The sequence below is a fragment of the Anguilla rostrata genome, chromosome 14 (assembly GCF_018555375.3).
Source record: "Anguilla rostrata isolate EN2019 chromosome 14, ASM1855537v3, whole genome shotgun sequence".
Taxonomy (NCBI): domain Eukaryota; kingdom Metazoa; phylum Chordata; class Actinopteri; order Anguilliformes; family Anguillidae; genus Anguilla; species Anguilla rostrata.
The window spans coordinates 26,053,979-26,076,401 of NC_057946.1; the positions used below are offsets into that span (position 1 = coordinate 26,053,979).

At 43.8% G+C, this 22,423-nt stretch overlaps 1 protein-coding gene across 1 annotated transcript in view; it reads right to left on the reverse strand.

Moving 5' to 3' along the window:
* Positions 1 to 21,811, reverse strand: part of LOC135239518 (ephrin-A5b-like) — a 66,477-nt gene extending 44,666 nt beyond the window's left edge. The window contains exon 1 of the mRNA XM_064308216.1: positions 20,498 to 21,811. Within this exon, the coding sequence (XP_064164286.1) occupies positions 20,498 to 20,622 (125 nt within the window). The 5' untranslated portion in view covers positions 20,623 to 21,811. The remainder of the gene's footprint in view (positions 1 to 20,497) is intronic.
* Between the last annotated feature and the right edge of the window lie 612 nt (positions 21,812 to 22,423).

The window sequence follows — 22,423 nt, forward strand, 5'->3', positions numbered from 1 at the left end:
ACCTAGTTATAGCTTACTGAACATTAAAATAACAGGAAGCAGGAACTTCAGTAAAGGTTTTTTTTTTTTTTTTTTTTTTACCTGAGTGGCCCAGGTGACCTGTAATTACACGCTGTGAAAGAATATCCAGGGCCCGCCCGTTGAGCTGCATTTAAATTCTTTATGGCTGGATAATTTACAATTACGAAAATCAAACCAGATCATTCATGCAAACCCTTCCATCTGAACAAATCCACAGCACTGAAAATAACTTCACCGGAACAGTTATCAAACGACCGTACATTGACTGAAAGGCGATTTTCGCTCGCCGAAAGTAACTTACTGAGAGTTTCCCTCAGGATTTGAAGGTGATAAGAGGCCGTTCGCCTTGTGTATTAAAACTTTTCTAGAATATCACCACAAATGTTATACAGTGCAAAAGAAAGCTTACAGCTAATTACATTTTCACTGAGGCCTGGGTAAGTAAGTAGCCTATATGATGGTTCACTTTGTAGTTACTGGAATTACAATAGCTGGGGAAAACAATAAAACAGGTGAAGTGTAAATTTCTAAAAACGTGTCCTTTAATAGTAGGCTACTGAATGATAATAAAAACCAGAAGGTGCATGCTTTTGCGTAATTATATTATTTTAAAATTACCACTCAACTCCATCATCTATATCAGTGCAAAAAATATAAAGATATCTAAATGTTTGATCGAGATTATTTTCGAAAGTACCACGAAATTCGGAAACTTTTTTACAAAACAATGCAGACAAGTCCAAATGCTATTACATAGCAGTTTCAAAAAGTCTATACTTGCGATACGGAAAACAGTCTTCTTTTTTTACATGCAGTCCGTTTATACAGCTGGCCATTTACCAAATCTAGTGAACGGGAAGTGATATCAGAAGAAAATGAGAACGAGAGACGGTGGCCTAGATGATCTGTGCGTCGCTGCACCTGCATCGGAATTCCTGCGGAGAAGTTTCGCATCACCCACAGCAGATCACCTGATAAATCAGATTTACACAGGCTCTGACAGCTGCACGAGGCTGAACACCGTTTAATAGCCCTGATTTATGGTAAGCAAAAAACACGCGATACCGTACAACACCGTACGCGCGCCGCACGCCGCATGTTTTTCTTCATAATCCGACGACAGTGAGCTCATTTACAGCGAGCAACTGCCGGCGCGTGTGAAATGACTGATGCGACTGTTCCATCATGTGTGCCAGTACGACGGCATGCTCCAGAAGAGCCTTTTCAGAAAGGGCATGTACGACACGCCGACCTTTTCTTCCTGACATTAAAGGAAATGTGGCATTACGCGGCGCCGTGTATCACGCAGACATGCTTTATGTGAAGCCCGAGCTGGGGGAATGAACCCGTCTGCCGCGGTTTCCACCTGTCTAAATGAGCCCGTCTCCCGCTGCCGGGAGACATCTAACAGTAGGTCAGCAACTGGGCTTATTACTACATGTTCGCAAGCACACATGGTGTTCACCCACCCACGCACGCACACACAAACAGCCCCACATGCATAGACACACACAGACGCACACCCATACACAGACGAACACACATACACGCACACGCGCACACGCACATCTAAGGTGCCAATGTCGTGCCTGGTCTTCTTGCAGTAATAAAAAACAAAGAGAAATTCAAGATGGGAAATTGAAATTGAGTGCTGTTCCACTTCAGTTTTAGGTTCATGGTCCATACCCGGTATCAGTACAGTAAATACAAGCAGGTCAGATATTGAGCACCAACAGAAACATATAATTCCTATGAGACTTCCACGGACCTCTGTGTGTGTGTGTCTGTGTCTGTGTCTGTGAGTGTGGGTCTGTGTGTTTGTTTGTTTGTGTCTATACAGCTATTAATACATGGCTAAATAGCCGCAGTGCGTGGAAGTGCTTTAACAGCAGTCGGAGTGTGTCTCTCCACTTTCACAAAGTGACAATAAAACTAAGTGCACTCTAATGATGTCTCTCCGAAGATAATTCCACCACATTCCTACTGAGGGAGGGGCCAGGAAGGAGGTGACTGATCTTCTCTGAATTGGTCATCTTGGCAAGCACAACTATCTCCGTTAGGCCAAAGGAACACGCTAAAGAATGCGCTAAAATGACGGTACCACAGGACTACCGAGCATGCAAGTGTACATGCACCGTGACCATGGCAACTTTATGATTGTATATATTTATTGAAATAATAAATTCTGACTAAAGCGAAATCTTCACGGCCTTTAAAAACAATAACATAAACTATATTCCCAGTCCCTGGTGTAGTGATGGTATTGTGTTATCATGACACGACCATTAAATTTAATCTAGGGGTCAGCTTTCATATATTCTCCCACTGAAATAGTTTGATTTAAAAAAACGAAAGGCCTTAAAATGTCTAGCAGGAGGGAGGGGGTTTGACACAAATGACCTTCCACGCCGCGCCCTGCAGCGGTCCCGGGTTCGACGGGAGGGTCCCCCGCCACATTTTCATCACAAACAAAAAAGCGAGAAAAAATATGAAAAGAGCCAAAAGGGACTGCTGGCAATCACAAACCGAGAGAAAACTTAATAAAGAGAAGGGGAAAAAAACATTAAAGCCAGAAGGAGAGGGAGAGCAAGAGGAAAATCTGATTTGTGGGTGAGCCTGCCGGATGAGAGAGCCGCTGTCCGCTTTCGCATGAAGGTAAGAAAGAGACGGGAGTTATTAGCCCCATAACGTGAGCTGAGTGGCACGCGCTTTATAAACGCATAGTATTACTAGCGTTAGCCATATGCGCTAACCCACTCAGGTATTTGCTCGCATCTGATGAAAAATAAATAGATTTCAAAAAGCGGCTACTGGTGCGACAGTCTGAGGGAAATGAAAGGACTCCCCTCTCCTCTGATCGGGCTCCAGCTCCCGCGCTCCACCGCACTTACGCGAGACTTTTACCACAACACGCGAACGCTCTCCTCTCTCGCTCAAAATTCCATAGCAAATGAAGTCCTGATCTTATCTTTCAGGAAAAATGAAGACAAAAAAGACATAAAACGCAACATCATTTAACAATATCAACTTTTGCCAAACAAATCTGGATAATAACGATATTTTAGATTGTACATAAAAATGCGTCATTATGCGAGCAGTGCTGTTCAGCCCATCTAGGTTAATCATTTCGCCTCCTGTCTACAGTGGCTAAAATATAGCGGAGGCATAAACGTCTGTGCAGCTGTGTGGGTTGGAAGATGGAACTCCTGGGTGTCTTTCTCAGCCGGTAATAACACGCGGCTCGGAAAAGCGGGCATTTTCCCTTAAGGCAGGGAAATAACAAGGTGTCCCAAATAACACCTTCCAAATAAATAATGCCTCCCAAATAACGGCGGCCATTATGAGAGGCTGGGATAGCGCTGATGAAAACCCAGAAATAAAAGCCCTTAAATCACCCAGATTCAGCACGGACACATTAAGGTCTCAACCAGGGAGGCTGGAAAGTTTCTGCGATGACAGAAAGATACACACATCCACACACACGGACGCGCATGCGAGCACACACATGTATATGCACGCGGACACGCTTGCACGCGTACACATGCACACGTGTATACAGACACGTACATGCATGCACGCACATGCACACGCATGTACAAACACACACGAACGCATGCACGGCCACATGCATGGACACACACACAAACACACACATACGCAAACATACACGTACACACACACGCACACCCATATACTGTATACACGTGCACAGACACACATGTGCACACACGCGCACACCCACACACACAAACACCCCCACACACACACACACACCTCAGTGCTCAGACAGAGGTTCAGGGTAAATGAAGTCCTGAGCCGGATCAGATGAACGGGGGGGGGGGGGGGGGGGGTAGGCAGCACAGAAGCAGTCATGTGGGGCACATTAAGACCTGCTGTTTAAAATGAGATCCGCACAGGCCTGAGGAAGGCCTCTGCTCCGACACAGGAACCTTCCGCAGCCTCTCCTGCGCCTCTACGTGTTTCCACACCCTACTCTAAACAGTTCACAGTAGAAATAAAGAAAGGAAACGAATAAGGTTCCTGTCATTCCCATGAGATTCCATGTTCAATATGCCGGTTGTGTTGAATATAAAATAGCATACAAATACATCTGCAGCTATTGAGTAAATATTTTAGAAAAAAAAAAATTCATTTAATTTGGAAAAACAAAAACTTTAATCTGAATGGGAGCGTACATCAGCCCCTCCCCTCTAGCAACATTTTGGTAGCTCAGAGATTATATCAATGTACTTAATTTCTGAGGGGGGTCGATACAAGACTGTAAACTTGACTATAGTTTATCAGCTGAAGCTGTCGATAGCTTCATCCCAGCTTAATAAGCCGCTTTGGCACATTTAATCGGACGGGATGGACTGAAAATCCAGCCAGCACGATACCATCGGAATTCGTCCACCAGGTGCATAACCATCTACGATAAATTCAAGCCACCGTTCCTTAAATTTACCGCAAACATAGAACGGGGGTCGTGTCGCGGGGATCCTAATTCCACGTTGTTCACTTTTGGTTAGATGTAGACAGCAAAAAAAAAATTTTTTTTTAATTTAAAAAGAGAGAAAAAAAAAGGAAATGCGGGAGCGGCGAAATGGGACGAGAGCGCTAACCTGTGGAACGGCCTGATCAGGGCCGCCATTAGCCCCGTCAGTGAAGGGGCCCCGACTTCAAAGGGGAGTAATGGCACTAAAACGAAGACGAGCCCTCAGAGAGCCGCCGAAATCTGTCGAGTCTGAGCTTTGTGTCTCCCCGCTATCTAATCATTACCTTCAGACAGCGCCGTAGCCCTGGCAACGGCATTGTTTTATATGCAGAAGAACTTCAGCCACTTTAAGAGGCAGGTAATGGAACAAGAGAATAAAAAAGAAATATCCATTCGCTGCACCTTAATGGCCCACAGTAGCCTTCATATATATATATATATGAGAAGTGAGGCCTGTCAAAAGAGCCTCTATTGGCCGTTCCAGTCTCCAGCCGATCGTTCATTGGCCTGCCCGGTCTCCGGTTGACGATGCAGCCTCTCTGGCTAATGCTCAGATCAGCAAGTCCTTCTCCCTCTGCTTCAGAGCACCTCGCATCCACCTGCCTCTGCCATCAGCGTTATTAGCTTCAGAAGGAGAGGCGCATTCAGGCTGCAGAGGGACGGCTTTGAGACTGAAGTAAGCGCAGCAAGATACCGACGCAACCGCTGAGAACCAGAACAGGGCGCTTTGGCAAACATTTGCTAAACATCTGCCCATACAAACACACACACACGCTCGCGCACACGCACACACACACACATGCCCGCGCACACACACACACACCCACGCAAATGCACGCACACGCGCACGCACACACACACAAGCACACACACACGCAGACACACACACATCGCTTCTGTAAAAAAAAAAGTCTAGTCTGGTGTACAAAATCAGGCACAGTGACTAGTAAAGGTACAACGAAACGAAAAGAATACTGCTAACGTTTTTCAAATAGCGAAAAATGAATTTCCATTTTGTACGATGCTGACAAAAGGCCCGACTTTACCCACTTGCACCGAATCGTCTGCGGCACGCGAGAAGGGTGTTTCCCCCTCATAAAAGCGAAATTTCGAGGAGGTGAGCTCTATGCAGCTCTGTGTCATGGCGTCAAAAGCCCACCAGAGGAACTTCCTCAGGACCAATGAGAGCGCACGAAGCACGGTCACATGACCCTGGCACTTATGAGCCTGTTCTGAGGGGGGGGTTTTAGGTCGTCTAGAACGATTTGGCCGATTCAGTGGAGCGTGGGAGCGGGACTGACAGACAGCACCTCTGTCACGAAAGGCTGGAGTCTGGACCAGGCTTCATTAACCCCTGAAACGCCAACCCCCTCTCTTCACATAAACTCTCCTTAAAACGCAACTGGATTTTTTTACTAATTGATTTCCCTACACCAGCCACATGTTTTTCTCACATTTTCTAGGATATTATTTCCAAGGATGCAATTTAAGATCTTACAACTGCATTTCTAAAATCTTTTTGTTATTCAGACAATTTATCCCACATAATTACGACTATCCTATATAATTAACCACGAGAACAAAGCTGAAGTATTTATTTATTTATTTATTTATTTATTTAAATGCTTCTGGTAGTTAATATTTAAACAACTGCGCATTTTAGATAAATAGAAACTAAATATTTATGTTTTCAACTATATTTACACACCCGGAAAAAAAATGTTTGCAAATAATGGTTTATTGAAAAAAACAACTGGGTGACAGACGAAAGCATCTCCTCATCTGCAGTTTGGTCTATGTGACATACTAATTTATAGCTGGGGGGTGGCGGAAATCACAGAAGCGGTTTATTCTGGCCAGAGAGGAACCTCACAGAGACTCACCACCGGACAAAAGTAACACCGTAAATTCGCCCAACGTGGCACATTCACAACAGTGGTATAAAGCAGCCGCCCATAAAACTATTACAAGGTCATAAAACACTACTGGAGTTTGTCGTTAAAAGACTCCCTTCAAACAAAAAGAGGTAAAGAACACGGTAGATTTACTCGCGCCTATTTTCTTGACCTTCTCTTCATCATCAAAGCTCATAAATGCCTGTACGATAAATCAGCCTCTCCACTGATATTTCTGAAATAAAACTGTTGATAAAAACGATTTAAAAATATGTTTGAAAAATTGGTTCACAGAAAAAAAAATCATTTCATTTTCAAAGGATTACTATTACTCAGTTTCAATCAAGTTTTAATCATTTCAGTAAACCTTTTAAAATATATAAATACTGTTTTAAATGGATATTTTGAGTTTTTTTGAATATGGTGATGATTATTTTTTATTTTTCGAGGTTGTAATTGCAGAGTGTGTATAGGGGACACTACGCGTTCACATTCTGCATTTCTGAAAGGTCACAGACTGAGGCTCTGCCCGCGGTTGAGCACTAATTATAGACAGGAAGTGTGGAAGAATGTTGTACCCAAAATCTGGCTAAATATACGCGTGCGGTGCAGTATTTCACAGTCCAGCTGTTTCCCTGTGCCTGCAGTGTTTCTGTGTCACAATTATGCCAATGGCGATAACAATTACATAAGCCAAGATAAAACTACTCATTCAAAAATATAAATTTAAAACTGAAAAGAAAGTTAAAATAACTGAAATGTTTATATTCATATTTATTATTATTATTATTATTATTATTATAGAATCAATGCAGTAAAGAGGAACATTCAGACTTATGGGTAAAAAGAACATAGTTATAGCAGTAGCTACAGCTCAAGCAAAAGTACTGTGAATTACAAAACATCAAGGAGCACAAGGCCTCTCTTTGCACTCAGTTTTACTATCATCATTGCCATTTTCATGGACAATACCATGAGCGCATAATAATAATAATAATACAATTTGTAAAAAAATGAATTCATAATTCATCATAATCATAATTATCATTGTAAAAGTCAAAACAATATTCCTATGTTCATTATTATGTTCAAAACTAAATTACTTATGCAATAATTTCAATATCTTCTGTTAAAACCAATTAGAAGGAATCACTGTATCGAACTCTGAACATTTCCCTCATACCTTAAAGTTTGCTCTGTCTTAATTAAAAACTGATAATAAATGGAAATCATTATTACATTTCTTTACACATCAGTTTATTACAAAGCATCAGTCACTCTTATTATATAAAAATAAACTCTCAACGAAAGCATGCTCACACATCCTACAGCTCGTATTAATTCAACAACACTGATTTCTGTGATTTCTAGATTTAAACTCAGCTATTGAAAAATTTTAGTATAGATACAATTTCATAAAAGCGGAGAGAATTCCAAAATTATTTTCATACTATGTGCAGCTATATGCAGAAATAATGCCCCTCATAGAAAATTCATTTTAAAGAATGTGCAAATATTGAACACTGCTAATATTATACAGCATGCAATGTTGCAGATATTCCTGGATAGATAGTATCCTGTAGACAGTATACTGTAAATACGACAAAATATACACTAGATTAATTTTGTTCTTTGTGACGCTCGCGTGCATTTGAAAGCACAGGTGTGAACAGAGATCATCTGTGCGTCGGAGAGCCGCCGGGCCGCCATTCCGACAGCATTCTCTCTGGATTATCCCCAGTGGAAGAATGCGACGCGCTAGAGCCAGGAAACGATAGCGACCGGTCGCCATAATCCCGTCAAGCGAGGCAGCCTCCTGCTTAACCGCGCCGAGCTCGGGGGAACGGGCCGCGCGCTTCCACCGCAGCCTTTGAAGGTGTTGCGGAGGGCTATCGGGTGTCGAGGGGGTCATTGTTTTGAGAACGAAACAGGGCCGTTCGGCTATTAGCCGCGGTTTGGCTACGACCCACCCGAGCGTGAAGTGATTTTTCGGCCATGTTAAAACTTAAAGTCAGGATTTCGCCATTTTGAAATTGGCACAACTGGCCGTAAAAAGGGAAAGTCATCTCCTACACAGAGGAAAATGGATTTTTATGAGCCGATAGTTTCACAATGGAATGGGTCCCCAAACAACCCGCACCCACAAACTACAGCTTCTTAGCAGTAATTTATCAGAGACGGCCTTTTAAATCAGAAAACTAGTTTACTGCTTATTATTATTATTATTATTATTGCTGTTATTATTTTATTTTTGTAGTATTAGTAGTAGTCATAGTACTAGTAAAATATTATTTTTAATAATGTATCATGCTTACATGGAAAATGTAAAAAATCAGAATACAAAAAGTAAATCAAAACTTTCAGCCAAATTTCTGTAGCCATGTCTATCAGAGAGAATTATGGTCCTCAAAATACAGCAGTAAAAGAATTCGGTGTGTATATATCTATCCATGCCACACACGTGCACATGAGTGTGTGTCCGTGTGTGTGTCTCTGTGTGTGTCTATATTACAGACACACAAGAGTTCCAGTCGCAGCCATACATGCCCAAGTCATAACACTACCTCCACCATGTTTCACTGATGAGAGAGGGGGTGCTTTGTATGATGAGCAGTTCTTTCTCCACATTTTCCTCTTTCCATCACTTTGGAACAGGTTAATACTCTTCTTGTCTGTCCATAAGACTTTGTTTGAGACAGTTTTTCTGTACTTTTTAGCAAACTCTTAACCTGGTCATTCTGTTCTTGAGGCCTACCAGTAGTTTGCATCTTGCAGTGAACCATCTGAGGTTATTTTGGTGTAGATGACTCTTTATGGTAGTCTGATACATCTATGCCTACATTCTGGACAGTGTTCTTGATCAGAAGTTGATAAGAGGTTTTTCTTCACAATTGAAAGTATTGTTTGGTCATCCACGACAGAAGTCTTCTGTGGTCTACCAGGTTGATTGCAATTGATTGACAGTTGATTTTGACACACCAACAGTTTTGATTGATTTATTCAGATTTTTCAGCCTCACGATAGCCTGCTTTACTGGCATTGACACTTTTTTGGTTCTCATGTTTAGATACAACAGCAACTTCCATGCCTAGAGTCATCTCTAAAACGTTTTTTAGCTGTCTTGTGCATTAACTAATGATGCAAAGACACATAGCTGGCCAATAAACAGCTGAGCAGCCAATTGTCCAACTACATTCGCTCCCCTAAAATGGGGGGACTGTATAAAAAAGGGCTGTAATTCCTACAAGAATCACATGATATGGGTGTAAAAAAATCTGACAGCCTGCACTTTAACTTCATGTTCATTATTTAGCTTCACTTCCAATGTGCTGGAGTACCTGAGCCAAAACAACAAAAATTGTGTCGCTGTCCCAATTCCTAAAACATACTAATATATGCCTGTATACTACCAATATATACAACATTTCATCTTTTAGTATTTTCAATCCATTCAATCCAATTTGGCACTAGGGTGAAAGCAAGCTGAAAATTGAATTGTGAGGTTGCAGTTTCTTTTCACACAAAGGAACAAAAACACAAGCATTAAAAACAAAGAAAATCCATCTCTCTCAATTCCTCTTCACTTTCATGCCCCCGAACACGACTCCAACTTTATTTATGAAAAAAATCCATCAGTGCCGATTTGATTAATGCTGATTGGTTGGGGAGCTGACGGGTCCCAGGCGACACAGCCATACTCCGCACGCAATCCCCCCGCCCCCCCACCAAACCCCCGCCACCCCACCCCCACAGCCCCGCTGCTCTCTCTCATCACATTACTTCTGCTTTTCTAACTTCTCCGCTCCTGAGCCCTATCAATTATGCACTAGAATAACAGAGCCTCTGCCCAGAGCAGGACATAAAGGCCGATTATGAGCGTGAATAATTCAGGCACCTGCGCACTCCGCTAACGTGCGCTAGCGTTATGCTAACGGGCGCTAGCGCCGCGCGCTTCACGCTGCGCAGACGTCTCGTCGCTGGGCATCTGGGCATTCTGGGTCACCGCGTTTGCGCTCCTTCACCCGGCTAGAATACGCCAAGCGACCGAAACTAAAAATCCAGAAAGAACGATTTTACTCCTCCCCAACAGATTTTTCAAATGCTTGCTGTACTTTCCACTTTTCGCTATTAATAGTTTTATGCTTCCTAGTGTCGGGTCGCAGTTTTTGTCGTTAGGCACAGCTGTTGACTGAACGTGCATCAAATTCTTTCTACTTCTACTTCTAAAATTTCTATTTTTCATTTGCTTGTTAACTAGTGCTTTAATAGCATAACATACAGTTTTACAACTATAGAGTTATGGTGTAATTTTTGCACGCAGAATTGTCTTGCTGATTCAGAGACTGCTTATTATTCAAAATGGAGAATGGCTGGAACATCGTCGTTCGAAAGAGAGACTGCTCAAAAAAAAAAAAGAGACCAAAAAATATTTTAAAAACTACATTTATGATGAATATGAATCCTTTCGCCTTAAATTAAAAACAAATCTGAAATCCGCGATTTCAAAGAAAAATCCGGAATGAAACGTGAGAAGTGTGCTGCCGTGAGGGGCCGTATCACAAGATGGAGGCGGAGAGCGTCACCTTTGCCAACCCCATCATGGCCGCCCTGACCTCCTTTTCCCCCGCCGTCGCGTGCGAAGGCTTGCTAGCCTCACTCAGCCGCGAGATCGCAAACAGCCTTCAATATTTCATTGGGCCCCGCAGCACGGAGCGCGCTCCAATCAAACGCCAGGAAAGGCTTTAGGTCTCCCCGCGCAGACTAATAATCTGTCTCGACGTGAGCTCCGCAAGCCGAACGGAGCGAGCGAAAAAAAAAAACAGAAAAAAGGCTCCCGCTGCGGTTGGGTGAACGGCAGACCTGTGAGTACGTCCTGTACGAAAAACGAATACGGGAAAACAGCGCACGTTAGCATCGCCTCTCTCACTGGCCCCACTGCGTATTTATCTCTAACACGCTATTGACCATGGCTGTGTACACATGCCCACTTAGACGATAATTACACAGGTACTCCATTATACTCGATAGCTACATTTTCTGTTTAACTATAATTTTATGTAACAAAGAACGCGTACTTAACTAACTTAACCTAGGCTCCTTAGCTAATGGCATGAAGCAAAACTAGATCTTCAAATTATTATTATTATTATTATTATTATTATTATTACAGGTTGTTTCTGTCAAGAGTAATGGTGCTGGCATTGCATTACAAACATTTAAAACATCACACAGCTCAGCAAAACCTAAAATGATTCTATCGAACAGACTCCTATTTTTCTATTTTTCATCACGTAAACTAATAAATACAACAAAAAATGAGACATGAGAACAAAAAAATATTAAGAGAAATGAAATTCATTTTAATTAATAATTTTTACAATCTGTAAGCCAATAGCTGCATTTCTACATTAGAGTCATAATTTATTAGAATGTATTTACCGATATTCATAAGCAGTATCCTTGCTTTTATACTAAAAAGAAACGCATTCCACCCTTGGAAATTGCATGACAAACTCCACAACTGGCAACCAAATTGTGGGACTATAAAGATGGCAAACCATACGGCTTTTTAACAAAGGTGAAAAACACATTCTGCACCTAATTTTTCTATCAGTTCAGCTGGTTTTCACGTTGAATAATACTGACGAAGATTACAAATACATACACATGTCATGGCATGCTATTTTATTTTATTTTATTTTTATTTATTCGCTTTCTTGTCGGGTAACTTACAGCCTATCCTCTTTCGTTCCTTCTTTCCTTCTCTTTCTTCTTTTCTTTTTTACCTCCACAGGAGTACTTTGGCAGAGGACAAATGACTCAGTACTAATGTACAAATTATTTCAGGATGAATATTAAGACCGACAGTTTAATCATGTCAGATTAACAGTCGGCTCAGAGTTTTAGCCGGTTTGGTTTCGTTTGGAAAAACTCAACGGTAAAAATGGAGGCTGCCAGCGGAATGTGGCTGCCAGGGGTTCCGGGGGGGGGGCACTGCACCACCCGCGCCCTCCACCCTAACCCCCCCACACCAAACATCACCCTTCCCTGACTACCAAACACAGGGCGGCCGGTCCAAAATCACTACCCTCCTCCTGCTCAACGGAGAGATGGGCCGAGGTGCTCCAAACTCCCCCGAAAAAAGCTCCTCCACCTCCTCCCCGCACAACAGCGCTCTCCCCGTTAGCATCGGCCGCGCCAGGCGGAAGGACCCGGAAAGGAGAGCGTTAAAAAAGCTAGCCGCCGCCGCCGCCGCCGCACTCCGTGGCGTCTTCCTGAAACCTGCAGGGTCCCTCGTCACCTGTGCTCCTCTCAGGGGCTTAGCCCACTTTAGGGGGATTTCCTTAAGCCTCATTTACCTCATTAAGGCCCGGGCTTCCTTTCACTGGAGAAGCACGGCAGGACCCGCGAAATCCGAGGAGGTGAAAGAGAGAGAGAGAGAAAGAGGGAATCCGGGGGAAGGGTTTTTTTTTTTTTTGTTTGGTGAGCACAATGGGGCTAACAGCTTTTTAAGCTCCTCGGTGACTGCCTGCTAAGGCCGTCGGTGAGGACCGCGGTCACAAAGAACCACCGGATTAGGGTGCGCATTTCACGCTCAAGTCTCTCAAAAAAATAAAAAAAAAACGAACCAGCGGTAGGAATTAATAAAAAAGAATTAGTTCCCGTTAAAAAGAATGCAGCATTGCCAAAAAGGGACTTTCTCTTCATTTAGAAGCATTTAGCAGGTAAAATGAGAGTTCTGTGTTGAGAGTATTGGGGTGTATGCCCCTACAGGGAGGACTGAGTATTAGGTGTACATGGGAAAAAGAGCTTCAGTGCGTTTGAAATGGTGCTTCTCTTCATCTACAAGCTGGAGAATAATATACTCCCATTCTTGGAGATAATCCGCCAGTTCTTCATTCTTCTCTTGCTGAATCTCATCCTTTCTTCTCTCACTCCACTGTGGTGGAATTAATGAAGTCTATCATTAGGACTGTGCTATTTCAAGTTACCTTCTTACTTCCGCAGAAACAACGTCCTCTTAAACATTCATACACTTTTCCACCGTTCTCAGGGTTGTCTGCAGTTCCTTACTTTTCTTACTTTTGTACAAGCCAGTGAAATTTGCTGATATTCCCTAAATGTACTGCTACTCCAGAAAGAATAACAAAATAACAACAAAATAAAATGTATTATTATTATTATTATTATTATTATTATAATTATAATTATAATTATTTTAAGCGTTGCTTCATTGCTGACTCCTGACGGCTCAGTCTGGATATTTTTAGCATAGCCCTGCTGAGTTCAGGTACAGTATGACAGGCAGGCAGTAACGAACTGGGTCAGAACTCTGCTGTGTTTGAATTGAGTTAAAACTGCTCTGGGTGAGAACCGTGCTGTCTTCAAACTGTGCTGGGTTAAAGCTGCACTTGGTGAGAACCATGATATGTTCAAACTGTGCTGGGTTAAAGCTGCACTTGTTGAGAACCATGATATGTTCAAACTGTGCTGGGTTAACGCTGCACTTGGTGAGAACCTTGCTGGGTCAGAACTTTCCTGGGACCGGTTCTGTCTGGCTGTCCACAGAGTGGGATCTGTATGGGTGACAGATGTAATGTTATGCTCAGAGACTGAGTCTGGGGTGGGGTTGGGGTGGGGGGGGGGTATAGACTGAGACCATGCCCCCTTCTCTCTAGCACTGCTTAAACCCCAGCCCTGTCCCCTCCTGCTCTTCCTGTGCCCTCCGAATCCAGCGTTACAACTTCAGCCGCGAACCCGCTTCCCCTCCCTCCCTCCTTCCCTCTCTCCGTCCCTCCCTCCCTCTTTCTTCTCCTTTAAGTACATGCATACTTTCCACGCTGCCTATAGAAGGAAGCTGCCAGAGGAACAAAAGGGCCTTTCAGCCTGCCCGGGCCGGGCCCGGAGAAGGCCACAGCGCCTGAGACCCGGTCAGCGTTAGCGCCGGGCTGGGTTTGGGACGCGGACGCGGTCACCGCGGCACCCGAGCGGAACGGCGCAGCGGGGCGGCGGGAGGGAGACGGGCAGCTTTTCAACCGACGACAAAGCCAGGGGTGGGCGGGGCAAACAGCACGAGCCAACCGAACGGCAGACTGACAACTGAGCACACAAGCAAGGGAAACAAACGCTAGGCTAATTGCAGCTAATTGCAGCCCCTGTGTTAAAACAACATAAAACAACGCTGACGGGGGGGGGGGGAGTGATATTTTTATTTTTGTTTGGAGTGGGGGTGGGTGGGAGTGTACGAAAATTTGGGGCCTTCAGTGGAACTGGGGGAAATTTTACAGCCGTCTATGAATCTCAGACACGGAAAAGTCACCTTTTCAGGGCATCTGTACCCAACCAGCCCAAGACTAACTCCAACAAACCCCCCAAACCCCCTGCCCACATATACCCACCCCTACCACCTCAACTCCAATTTTGGAGATTTCGAGAGCTGAAACGGAGACTGAAAACAAACCACGTCCGACCTTGCAGAGGGGACTATTTATCATACAGCAAATTTCACATTAAGAAGACGAGCAAATAAACATTCCGTATAACGTTTCTGAAAATAATTCTCAGATTTCCAGCGGCAAAATGCCTTTGACCACATTTTGTCCTTCTGGGCTCAATGATGTGTTGCGGTATTGGATTTCAGCGCGCCCGGTCGCTAAGCGCTAAAAACACCAAACTGGGGCCGTTAGCCCGGGCCCCTGCTGCAGCCATCCAGGACTAATCAAGCGCTCTCTATGAAAATGGGGACAGTGGAAGCTAAATAAGCCCAGTTTGGGAATCGTTATTTCCACTGAACCACCATTCAGGCCCCTGAGTGGAAAATGGCATCATGGAGCCCGGGCTTCAGCTTTTCCCAAATCTAACGGAGCGGAGAGGAGAGATGTTAATGGAGCATGGAGAAGAACTGAAGAATCCCCACACACACACACACATATACACACATATACACCGACACACACACACAGACACACACATGCGCACACAAACATATACACACACACACACACACAGACACACACATGCGCACACAAACATATACACACACACACACACACAGACACACATATACACCGACACACACACACAGACACACACAAACACACATACACACACACACACACACACACAGAACACAGCACATACCACACTTACACATAACACACAGCAAACATCACAATAGCACTGAAAAAACACAGAACACACACACACACACACACATATACACACACACACACACACACACATGCACACACAAACATATACACACACACACATATACACACACACACACACAAGCACATATACACACACAGACACACACAGTCACACACACACATACACACAGACACACAAACAAACAAACAAGCAAACAGCCGGAGAGAGACACACACAAACAAACACACACAAACACACACACACGCACACACACGCACACACACACACGCACACACACGCACGCACACACACGCACACACACACACGCACACACAGCCGCTTCAGTTGTCACACTTTCCCCTCCTGAAGCCCGCTGTCGGTGCAGCCCGGCGGGTCTCTGGGGCGCATGTTTAATTTGGGGCGCGTGAGACTGCAGCGACACAGGTGTTCATAAGACGCGCGGCGCCAAGCGAAGCACGGGGCCACCTACCAGAGCCCTCTCCTCCGCCAACGGCGGCGCAGCGCGGGGCCTAGTGACATCACACGCCCCGGCGGTGGCGGGATCCGAAGACAGGGACACTGAGACTTTAAGGGTTCCCGCGAACGCCGAATCCGGCCCGTCCCAATCTCCGGGAACAAATTTTTTTTTTTCCCCACACGACTCCGAGTCAAACACGTCCAAGAGCAACTTTCGGGACGCGCTTTGTAAAACTCGGAAAGCGATTTTTAAGTGCCCCCGCGGAGGGGACATACGACTCGCGACCTTGCGACGTGGTGCTGCTTCAGGAAGTGCGCCCAAAGATTGACACCGAGGCCCGTAGCGGCTCCGCACCTTCTCGTCCTCCCTTAAAGACAGCGATGTATAACAAACCGGCCGCTACTCACGCCACCGTTAGCGGAGGGAACGCTAATCGCGCGGTCGCTACGCTAGCACGCAGGCCACACTTAGGGCCGCATCCAGACCCGAGCGTTAGCGCGTTCCACGCGAAAGCTCAGGTCTGGCTCGGGCCCTTACGGTGTAACGTCCCGCACTGTTAAGTCGTTATTCGTTTGGGGAAATTATTGGTCGAATGTTGTTTAACAGAATAAAAAGTCAGTTTGGTGTTTTTCATAGATCAACGCTCTCTCTAAGCTCCAGTGATAACAGCCGGATATAACTACACTTGAACAAAGATGAGATTAATTACATTTCGCAACTTATGCGAGTCAAATAATAAGAAGTAAATCAGAAATCAGGTCGCTTTTCCAGATGAGTGAGTCGCTATATGCAAGTCATTTTTCCTTTAATGATTTTATTTCTCCTGCAGACACACTGCTTGGTGCAATGGATGCCATGATTCTGCAAGACTCAGGAAATGCAGTTCAGTAAATCCAGTCCTGAGACCTGGCTCATTCTGCACTGGGGTACGTTTCGGCCCAGGTCACATGACCAATGAGTGCTGTGCTTCTCTTATTATTATTTACTTTTTAGAATTATTATTATTATTATTATTATTTTCATCATCAGCATTATTATTATTTACTTTTTTATCATTATTATGATTATTATTAATAGTAGCAGTAGTAGTATTTTTGTATTACTATTATTATTATCATCATTATTATTATCAGCAGCAGCACTATCATCACAACAATAAAAACCATAATATTCATAACAATGTTCTCCCTCAATACATTGCAGACGCCTCCCATAAGCACAATAAAAGTCTGAATTCAGGAGATGGAGAAATACCACAAACATAACAACAACAACCATTTCACTGACAGGAAGTTCATTATGGAGGGAGACAATTAGGAAGTGCTGAAAGGGGAGAGCATACGATGCTTGGGCTTGGATGAGGCTTGGGGCCGGTCAGACAATTCTGTTCAACTGTTCAATGGGAGATGAGAGAGAGAGAGAGAGCAAGAGAGTGACAGAGAGAGATAGGCAGGTAGGTAGGGAGAGAGCAAGAGAGAGAGGTATTGAATTGACTGACCACTGCACTGAACTTCATAAAATATAAATTATTTCTTTAAATCATGCTTTTATATATGTGTGTCTCTCTGAAATTGAACTTTAATTTAAGTGGCTGAAGGCCCATTACCCAAACTCACAACACGGAGCCTAGCTGTAGTTAAAGAATACAGGGCCAGTTATGCTCTTTGAAACCTTGCTCTCTGTCTGAAAAAGGATACTCTTGTTCTGTGTAATGTCATTTATTTAAAGAGTATCCGGACAAATCTGATATCCGGGCGCGGGTCTCCGCGGCACATCATCAATTACTTCCCATTTCAAAGTTCCTGCAAGGAATCCCATCTCCATGCGGCCCGAGCCTCCATCGCGTGACCCATCGCCGCAAATCAAACGCGCTTTCAGGAATGATCTGTACATCACTGCACGCGGTAGCCTACATATTCCACTCCAGGGGCTACCTGTCGGAAGACTCGGAGTCCGTGAATATAACGGGCGCGAGGCGTATTTTAGAATGCAGGCGACGACTCCGTTTGCCTGATCTGATTCACACAACACTGCCGCTGAAACTGAACCTGGTCACCAGCATAGCTCCAACTGTGACGCTCCAAGCGACTGCCATCACCAAGGGGATAGAACAGAATATGCTACCGTAGCTGCGATTCGGTCTCTCTCTCTCTCTCTCTAACGCACGCACGCACGCACACACACACACACACACACACACACAATTGCAACAGTGGGAAAATACTTTAAACTGCCACTGAAGTCCCATTCCATCTGCATGAGTTTCCTTCTGAGTTTCACAAGACAGTCATTTTGATTTGTGTATGGAAAATGCATTTAACCAGTCAGCTTTCATTAGCTTCTCTGTGGAACTCTCTGTAATCTGTCTCTATCACACCTCATTGCAGGTAATGATCACTCGTACACGAGTACACTGTATGCAATGGACAATTTAGTCATTTTGCATTCGCTTTTATCCAAAGTAACTAACAAAAATGCATTTCACGTGGTAAGTAAAACACCGTTAGACCTAGAGAAAGGCGAAGCTACAATCACGTAAGGGCCACCGACGCGGTATATGCTTTATATGAATGTAATATGTATACGGGAAAACCAGAGGTCGGCCATTGCCCTTTTTGATCGCACGATTTTATTTATTTATCTTGCCACTGTTTAAGTTTACATTTTTGAAAGTATATTTTACTTTTCGCTGAAGGAAGTGTTGCTACATCTGGCTTTAATCACTTGAATAATTTCTTCGGCGGAGCTGTTATTTCAAGCGCTCCTGCCAGTCAGTGGGAAGAATGCGTGGCGTGAAGAACGAGAGCGCGTGTCTATCAGTGTCACGGATCGCACAGAGCTCGGCTTTGTGCTCGCGCGTTTCAACAAAGCAACACAAACACTCGACCGACTGTGCCACTGAGGCAGACCTAAACAATGTGAGAACTATCTTTGCAGCCATCAAGAACATTTCCGAGTACCCAGAATTCATGTTACGTTGGACATTCTAATGAACGAGGTTTGTCACATATTTCAAGCCATATAAACATGCATGCTGTATTGAACCCACGCATTTCAGAAAACAACTGGATACATATTTACATTTTTCCACATACTACACACACAAAAAAAAAAAAACATTAATCGAATTGTGTTTGTGTGGGGTGGGAGGGCGTTCAATAGAGGGTACTCTGAAACTTTCACTGGATAAAACATTATCCCTTGGAGACATTTAGAGTATTGATTATGCATCGGAATATGCTGCTGTTTTCGCGACAATGGATATTTTGAAACAATTTTACCATCTAACATTTATTTCCGAACAGGCTAAAACACTTCCCACAGTGAAATGACCCAATTTAACAGTTGTGTAGAGTGCTCAGATTTGTATGAACAGTGTCGCACAATAATTTAGGCCTAGTATATTATATTACAGTGAAGTTGTTTTTATTTATTTAGCATTTGCAAACTTTCATGAAATAATTCACAAAAAGGCTGTTCTGGGACTGTAACCTACTTTTTACATTGTAGAATACAATTTACATTAGCAAGCCTATGTATCAGTGCTCAGAGTGAAATTTTCTCTATCAAAGTACACAACCCTGACTGGGATTTGTATTTGTATCACGAATAATGAATGCGGACATTGCCTGCTGCATTTTCACCAGAGACAGGGCTCGGTTTTAGGGAAAGTTTTAATGGCCCAGAATCTGTGAAAGCTAGACAGTGAAGAAATCCAACCCATTATACATTATGCAAATCACGCCGTTTAAACGGTCTACATTAGGCTATGCTTCACATGCAGTAAAAAAAAAAACTGGCGTAGTCTACGATTATATTCACATACATACATGCAACTGTTCACATACGTGCCTTGTGCTGTGTCTGAACGTAAACGTTGGAAGTAGCCTGTATCTGTCTTTACACTGACTGTGATTGGCGCCTCATAACTTAATCGTTATTTTATTAATTTAAGTTGGCCCGCTAGCTCAATACACACAGCATACCCACCCTTTAAACTAATAGTTTTTTCCCCTATAGCCTAACAGAGCGACACTAATGGCCTTCAGCGTTATTCGCCAACTGTCAATATTGAATGCGACATACACGTGCATTTTAGTCACAACAGATCCCTGAGATTCGGGACACTGAAAATAAGGTTATTTATTAAGAATAACGTATCAGTGATAATGGTTCATCAACCGCATACGGATAACGGTTAAGTACACAGGATGGTGCGTCTATATTAGGCTATAGATAGCTTGTCTTTAATGTTCACAATTCCAAGCGGTCAGAATCTCGTGGTCAACAACAATATTTGTGCATTTATTTCATTCACTGCGCACTCACTGCGAAGTAGGCTATTGCCTGTCTTTCCAGTAAAGCTGGAACCAAATTAAATTCACTAAACACGACACACGCGCGACGCTGGTGACCTGTCTTTCTCCAGTCGGTCCGCGACAGTGAGCAACTCACCTGGGGTTTGTGCGGTTCCAGTAGACGGCGTAGCGGTCGGCAACCACCTTGGAAGCCGGTTCCTGACTGAAAACACACATCCACAGGACCAGAGACACGAATATTATCATGTCCATTTGCAGCATCGCTACTGAAGTCGGATCCGCGATCCTCCTCTATGCCGCCTTCCGCCGGAGCGCAACTTCAGCTAGAACTGATCAAAGGGCATTCACATCTGTAGCCTTATCTATCGCTAATAGTCGCATGTGTTGCCTTGCACTGTTTATCTTGATAATCGGCTGCCGATACCGCTCTTCCAGGTGCAGAGTGACTTCTATCGGACGCTACTGTCGGGTTTACGATCACTTGAAAAAGTCACACATTCCTCAGTAACCATGGGCGATCACGAAAATAATGTGAATCAGCCGATAACAAAACTGATGGGAGAATGCGGACAGAGGGTAATTCCGTATCAGGGGTGCTATAGGTGTTGCTACCCGATCGAAATCCCGTTGGATGATGTAGCCCTCTTGGAGCAACAAGCGCGTCAGCTTTGACTGTTACACATTGCACTTGACGTGATGGCAACAAATAATCCAAACGAGAGCGAAATCAGTGAATGATCCAACATCGGCGCTCCAGGTAAAAATAAACAAATAAAAATGGGACTATTACATCCAAAAGTGAAGAAAACTTACTCGTCTACTGGTCTGCACACAGAAAGCCATTCAGGGTGAATTCAAATAATCAGCATATAAACAAGAAATAAATCTCGTATGTCCGTTGTTCTCACTAGAAGTCCACGTCGTTGAATTAAAATTTCTAGTAACTTTTCAAAGCAATTTAACAAAAAAAAAGAAATCAAGAAGGCGAGTGGTTTCTCATTGTAGTCTTGCGGGCGCCTTTCTGGAGCAAATCCGGAGTCGTGTGTCCTCTCAGTGCTGTAAGACGAGCGAGGCCGGGGGGTTGGGGGGAGTCGCGTCCCCGCACAAATCAGAGGCGTTTTCTCCCGCCGTGTGACACAGCAACCAGCTCCAAGTCCCGAGTCTGCGGGCGAGTGGACTATTCCGATGCTACATGCGTGACAAAACCAATGAAAGAGGGACAAAAAAGCAAATGCAGAGGATTGCTTCTTACGCGCTGGTTGGACAGCCGGAATGAGGAAGGTCGCACCTCGTGAGGCTTTGCTCCCAGACTGTAGATGAGGGTTCGAGTTCAGCGACGAGCAGGACACTGTCATTGGTTTGGATTGTGAATGGGCGTTTCGCTTGCCAAACAAAACCCCTCCTTCGAGAAACAGCACACAGCTGTCTCTTAGCCGCTACTTATTCAGGGGCTGAGAGAGAGAAAGATGGGAGGGAGTGGATAATCCATGGTCAGATCACTCCCGGAGCAGTATTGATACACTTACCCTGAAGATCTACCTGATAAGCACCGTTTAATTAGGCTACGCGACTGCAAAGCCTCCTGTTCGTCGCTGTGTGGCGCAGGCAAACTTCCTCGTTCAGGACCACAGAAATAAAAATATGTCGAGGTATCCGTTCACAGAATTCATAGCCTAGTTTAAAAAAAAAAGAAATAGCGTAAATCTTGTAAGAGAAAATATATTTAGGCTATTTGTTTGTTTTATATAAATAGTATTTATTTAGCGCTGGATATTGCCTTTAAAACACCCTTATGATTTTGTTTGAAGGACACTTGTGACCTACTCCTTTAGGCCTATGTAACGTTACTATGCTTAGGCTATAACTATAAGCCTAGTCTACTTGTTGATGTTTATTTCTTATCTACTTGCAGCGTTAAATGCTGCGTATATTTTCCAAATTAGTGAAAAAATATATACCCCTTGGTAGAGGAAATCGTGCCAGCAAAACACAGGTTGACACACCCGAAACATTTATTTGTTTATTTATTTATTTATTTATTTAGGTCAGCTGCTTTAAGTAT